We start from the raw sequence: 5,733 nt of genomic DNA, 5'->3' as shown, positions 1-5,733 counted from the left end.
CAAGCGGGGGTATTGATTTGACTAGCTTTCGCCGGCGTTTCGTATATCAACTGATAAAGCGGTCAAGCTTAATGAATGAAGAGAGGAAGCAATCGATTGGAAATTAGATGCAGTGTCGAATTAACAACGAAAGGGCCGTTTTTATGCACCGGCCTACGTTTTCTTCAAATTTGATTTCACTTTTATTTGCAAATTGCATTTTCAATCCAATGCAATTTTCCCATCCCATAGTCCATATTCATAGCCGAGTCAAATCAGCCCGGTCCTCTGACACCAGAGCTTGCTGAAACTTTCAGCTAATAGGTTAACTGACCGTAAATTTCACTATATATATATGTTTATGTATATGCGTGCGTTTGTGTGTATGAATAGAATTGAATAAAGTCTGAGCAAAAAGGGTTTTTTTGTTGGTTAAGGAAATTTATTCCACTGCTCAAGACAATTTTCATCTTAACATTTATTTCACAAATAATTTCTTTTTTTATAGATGTTCTTTGAATGTTAAATCTATCTATAGATTGTCAAGTTATTTGAAGCTTATCAACTGTGATGAATGAGGGAGTGTCAGTGGAAAGATTTTATTGCTTTTATTTATTATTTTCAACGGCGTTATCGTTTTCAAATTTCAAACAAATGTCGTTCACTTGATTGAATTATATTTCAAATGAGCAGCAACGTTGAAAAAGTGATACACAATGACCTTGCATCATTGAAGTGAAAAATAAAGATGGTTTTGCTGGAGATGATAATTTACAAAATTTTAATTTTATTACAACTGTAAAAGTATTCAACAAGTGATAAATCATCAAGACAATAAAATTATCTTATTACGAACCTTACTTCGGGGGCAAGAGAGTAGAGAGTGAGGGAGGGAAGAGGGGTAAAGAGGAGAGAAGTGATTGAATGTTGAATTTTTCAAATTTTCTGCCATGTTTTACCAAATTTTTGAAAGCAAAAATATCTCATACTCAGTCCAGCAATAGAGAATGTCAATTATATAAAAATACGCACAGCCAAATTTTCATGCAGTGTAATTTTTGATGCAAAGTGTTTACGTAGCCGACGCAGATTTATTCAAATTTATCAACATTTCTCTTGGTGATTGTGCAATTACTTACTTCTGCGTTTGTTTGTACACGCGTGTAAAATTAGTTTTCACTTTATTTGTTGCCGCTTATCAAAAGCTTCACTTCTTTTTTCATCATCAATAGCAAATTTTAAAAAAATATGAATTTCATTAAATACTGTTTATCTTCAGGTATACTATTTTGTACATTTTTTTTCTTTTATATCACCTTACAGATGTTAATTTGACACATTTTATCTTGATTTTGTGTAATTATTATCCATTTGCATCACATTTTTTTATTTCATACTTTTGAAAGTTTTCTGTTGTTGTTGTTGTTGTTCTGTTGCTGTTATCTTTTACATTAGGGTGAAATGAATGCTAAAATGATTCATATACAGTTGACGCATTCTGCAGAATTAGTTTCCATTTCTAAAAGCAATTATTATTACTTGTTTTCTAAATATAATTTTTCATGTACTTTTTTTAATTCATTTTTTTCAAACTTTACAGACCGAGGAAGCTTGGCAGCGTCAACCGTTTCGAATGTTGCATGCACACCAAGCTCTAGGCGAAGCAGTTTTACGTTATCAGAAAACAAGTTGAACATCCACGACTATATTCAAAGTGTTTAGTAAAATGAAATTTGCATAACATAATGTTGCGTTTTCAGGAAAATGTCGAAATCAAGAACATGAATCTCGATTGTTTTTTCTCGGATTAGCAAACGATCAATCAGAGACCAGCACTTGCCAATGTTCTACTGTAGTTAGGCTTAAAGATATTGACTGCTACTTTAGCTTGCTTGAAAATGGTACACCTGAGGAAAAACTAGAATGTAAGCAAAGTGATCTGTCTCATTTAATGATGTTTCAAAACGAAAAAAACAAGTAAGATGAAATGCAAATATCGTCATTGTTTCATAAATCAATCTTACAATCGGGTAAGATTAAGCGTTTTTCAGTTTTGTTGTCATGTTAACATTCAGTTTTGAATGTCAAATGTAATCTGGGGTCAGGTTAAATATTTGTCTAATTCAATTTGCCAAGAATTTAATTAATTCACATTGTTCAAATTATTCATAATATTTAAATTATTTTGATATTGTAAACACATGTTGCATTTTGAATATTATGAATTTAAATGTACATTTCTATTTGAAAATGCAAGACGAGCTAGCTGTATTTCAAAAGCAAATAATAATAGCATGGTGACATAATTCAGGCTAATTGAGATTGTATGTGACTGTTGGCAATTTCTACTATTTTCAAAATTCCATGTGAAAATTTCAGTTTATGCATAATGGAATAAAGAAAATTTAAAAACCACGAACATTTTATACATGTTGTAAAAATGTTTAAAAATAATAATAATTCATTTCAGTTTTGGTTTTTAGTTTATTTCAGATTTTTTCACCAAAAACTTACAATTTCATAATTAATTCATAATAATAATAATAATAATAATAATAATAATAATAAGGTTTTTACTTTTCTTGTGAAGTTAACATTCAGTACATAATGTCAAAAGTAATCTGGTAAGGTTAAACATTTGTATAATTGAATTTGCAAAAAATTCAATTCAATTTGTTCAAATTATTCTTAATATTTAAATTATTTTGATATCGTAAACAGGTTGCATTTTGAACATTGTAAATTTAAATGTACATTTAATTTCTATTTGAAAATGTTATTTACATAAGCTGTATTTTAAAAGCAAATAATAATAGCATGGTGTCACAATTCAGGCAGATTGTGTGAATGTTCACTATTATTATTGTTCTTATTAAATAAAACATAGTTGACAAATGAAACTATTAAACTGAATGAATCCTCGACAAAATGGAAAAACAAAAACTTAGGGTGAATATCTAACCATGGTGATGGATAAAGTGTTATCCTGGCTGAGACATTATGGTAAATTTCAAATTAATGCATTTTTCCAAGCAGAAATGTTCTGATGTAATTTATAGTGAGTAAAATTCTTTTATTTGGAAAAAATATTATTTAAATATTGAAATTATGTTTCTTTTATTAATTAAATTAAATTAACTGATCTTATATCAGATATCTATATTTTAGAATATACAGTTTATGGCTCATTTAATTTCTTATGCATATTATTCGAAGGATTTATTCAGACTTTTAATCAGTCAAATTATTTTTATCTAATACTGTTACTTTGCAAAATAATTTTGTATAACTTTCTTGATTGCAAGAATATTTCGCTTTAACTGAATAATAGTAATCTTTTTTATTGTTTCTGCCCTTGGTACCTCCGGTTAATTTTATTGTTATTATGCAAATTTGATAGAACAGTGCCATTGTTTTTCCAACAGAACACTGTTTGATATTTTAATTTGCAACCACAACAGCAATCAGTGTTCGTTGCAAATTGAAATTAGCAACTTATCCAGTTCAGTTGTCTGCAAAAATTTTATTGCAGAAGCAACTAAAATGTTCAATTCAAATTCATTTCAGAAGACCACCTCATCTGTTTGTATAAACCATTTTCAACATTTTAGATACATTTCATTTGTACGATGCTGACGGAAATGGTTATCTAGATAGCAATGTAATTAGTCTAACCAAGTCAAATTTGAGCACAGCGATTATAACAGAATGCTTTTGAATTTTTAGGAAATTGAATGCATAATTGAGCAAATGATGAGCGTGGCTGAGCATTTAGCATGGGATACTGTTGAACTTAAGCCAGTAAACATATTTCAATAGTTCATTTTTGCTCTAATTTGAAAAACAAAATTCAGATACTGAGAGACATGTTGCTAGAGATTGACTATGATGCAGACGGTACAGTTTCATTGGAAGAATGGAAAAGAGGTGGACTTACTACAGTACCTTTGTTGGTTCTTCTTGGCATTGATTCGGTTTGAATTCAAAATAGAAAAACTTAAACTACTGTAGTTTAAATGTTTCAAATTACTCTTTAGCAAGCTTTACGAGAAGACGGAACACACATGTGGAGATTGAAGCATTTCAACAAGCCTACCTATTGTAATCTGTGCATGAAAAGGCTTGTTTCGTTTTCAGGCAAACAAGGCCTGTGCTGCACTCGTAAGTACTCATTTTATTTTATTTTATTTTATTTTTTCGTCAGTTCTATTTTTGAAATGTATTTATGCATTAGAAATATTGTCAATGTGTCTGTGTTAGACAAGTTGAAGTTTTATCATTAAATCATTACTTAATTAAAGGCACGCGTTGGAATAGGATGAAAAAATTACTGCTTCACGTTTGCTTGCATGTGTTTATTTATTTTATGTTTGTATCCATTGTTTTGTCAAAAAGATTTTCTATCTTTTGAATAGTTTGTAAATATACCGTTCATGAACGATGTGCTGGAGGAGCAGCTAACAATTGTATAAGCACTTATGCAAAATCGAAGCGCGAAGCAAGCATAATGATTCATCACTGGGTCGATAGTAATTGTTCTGAACGTTGTGTGCGGTGCAAGAAACACATAAAAGCATTGGAAGGGAAACGATGTCGCTGGTGCAAAGGAGAAGTAAAATATATTAGTTTTTTTATAAAATTAATGGCAGTTAAAATATATAAAAATTGATCATCTCTAGATACATCAACGTTGTCTTAATGACTGGGATGTTAAGTGTAATCTTGGCAAGTTGGCACATCATATTTTACCACCTACTTCATTGGTACCGTTGGTTTTGGTATGCAATTTGCAAAATTATTCAGCGAAGTTGACATCGGTCTTTAATAAAATTTTCTACTACAGACTGAGCGCCGACGATCAAGTTCAAAAAGTTTCAAAATGGGACAAAACAGTTCAACCAATAATGGTTCTCTTTCATCTGCTATGCCCTCTTTCGAGATCGATATTTCTCCAGACACCAAGCCTTTGCTTGTATTGCTTAATCCGAAAAGCGGTGGTAAACAAGGAACAAAGTAATTTGTTTATTTAAATAATTAATTTTCTATTATTAAATGTGATTTCTTGGTCATGTAGATTGTATAGAAAATTGCAATATTTGCTCAATCCAAGGCAAGTTTTTCTTCTCGATAACAACGGTCCACTTGAAAGATTGCAGATGTTTCAAAATATATCCAACATGAACATTTTATGTTGCGGCGGCGATGGTACAGTCAAATGGGTCTTAGACGCTATGGGTGTTGAAGTAACCTTTTGTACATTTGTCATCAATTGACGGTACAGTTTTCAGACCAAATCAACTATGGGGACAATCGGCCTCCTGTAGCCGTATTGCCTTTGGGAACTGGTAACGATCTCTCGAGATGCTTAAATTGGGGCGGAGGTATTTTAAAATTATTTCCGTTTTATTATTTATTTGATTGTACTTTTTTACGAAGGATTTGCTGGAAAAACTGGAAACGATTTGATTGCATTTTTGAAAAGCATCGAGAAAAGTCGAGTGGTCACTTTGGATAGATGGGAAACGAATCTGATAGAAAATGATGATTCAGAGAAAGGTGACGCAATGCCGAATAATATCATTACAAATTATTTTTCTGTTGGAGTGGTAAAGCATTGAAATTTTTTTTTACAATATTATCATATATTTATATATCTGCATATTTTTTTAACCATCTGTATCATCGTCGTTGAATAGGATGCATCTATTTGCTCATCCGTTTTTCACACGATGCCGTGTAAAAGTATCCGGAAAA

General features: G+C 30.9%; 1 protein-coding gene across 1 annotated transcript; it reads left to right on the top strand.

The window, feature by feature from the left end:
* The first annotated feature begins 1,040 nt into the window (after positions 1 to 1,040).
* On the top strand, positions 1,041 to 5,597 carry Tsp_12989 (diacylglycerol kinase alpha). Its single transcript, XM_003366007.1, has 14 exons — positions 1,041 to 1,142; positions 1,580 to 1,667; positions 1,740 to 1,904; positions 2,450 to 2,461; positions 3,591 to 3,640; positions 3,706 to 3,780; positions 3,834 to 3,953; positions 4,017 to 4,140; positions 4,395 to 4,591; positions 4,659 to 4,757; positions 4,823 to 4,992; positions 5,054 to 5,222; positions 5,261 to 5,360; positions 5,416 to 5,597. The coding sequence occupies exons 1-14, from the start codon at positions 1,041 to 1,043 to the stop codon at positions 5,595 to 5,597; spliced, it is 1,653 nt and encodes a 550-aa protein (XP_003366055.1).
* The last annotated feature ends 136 nt before the right edge of the window (positions 5,598 to 5,733 follow it).

Source organism: Trichinella spiralis (genome assembly GCF_000181795.1).
Source record: "Trichinella spiralis strain ISS 195 chromosome Unknown Scfld6732, whole genome shotgun sequence".
Classification (NCBI taxonomy): Eukaryota; Metazoa; Nematoda; class Enoplea; order Trichinellida; family Trichinellidae; genus Trichinella; species Trichinella spiralis.
The sequence above is the reverse complement of the archived record's forward strand: the minus strand, read 5'-3'. Positions and strand labels throughout refer to the sequence as shown.

Coding starts and splice junctions, on each gene's coding strand:
- Tsp_12989 (XM_003366007.1), top strand. CDS start 1,041: ATGCAAAGTGTTTACGTAGCCGACGCAGATTTATTCAAATTTATCAAC. Junction 4,141..4,394: donor ACAAGGCCTGTGCTGCACTC/GTAAGTACTCAT, acceptor TCTTTTGAATAG/TTTGTAAATATACCGTTCAT. Junction 4,592..4,658: donor GTCGCTGGTGCAAAGGAGAA/GTAAAATATATT, acceptor GATCATCTCTAG/ATACATCAACGTTGTCTTAA.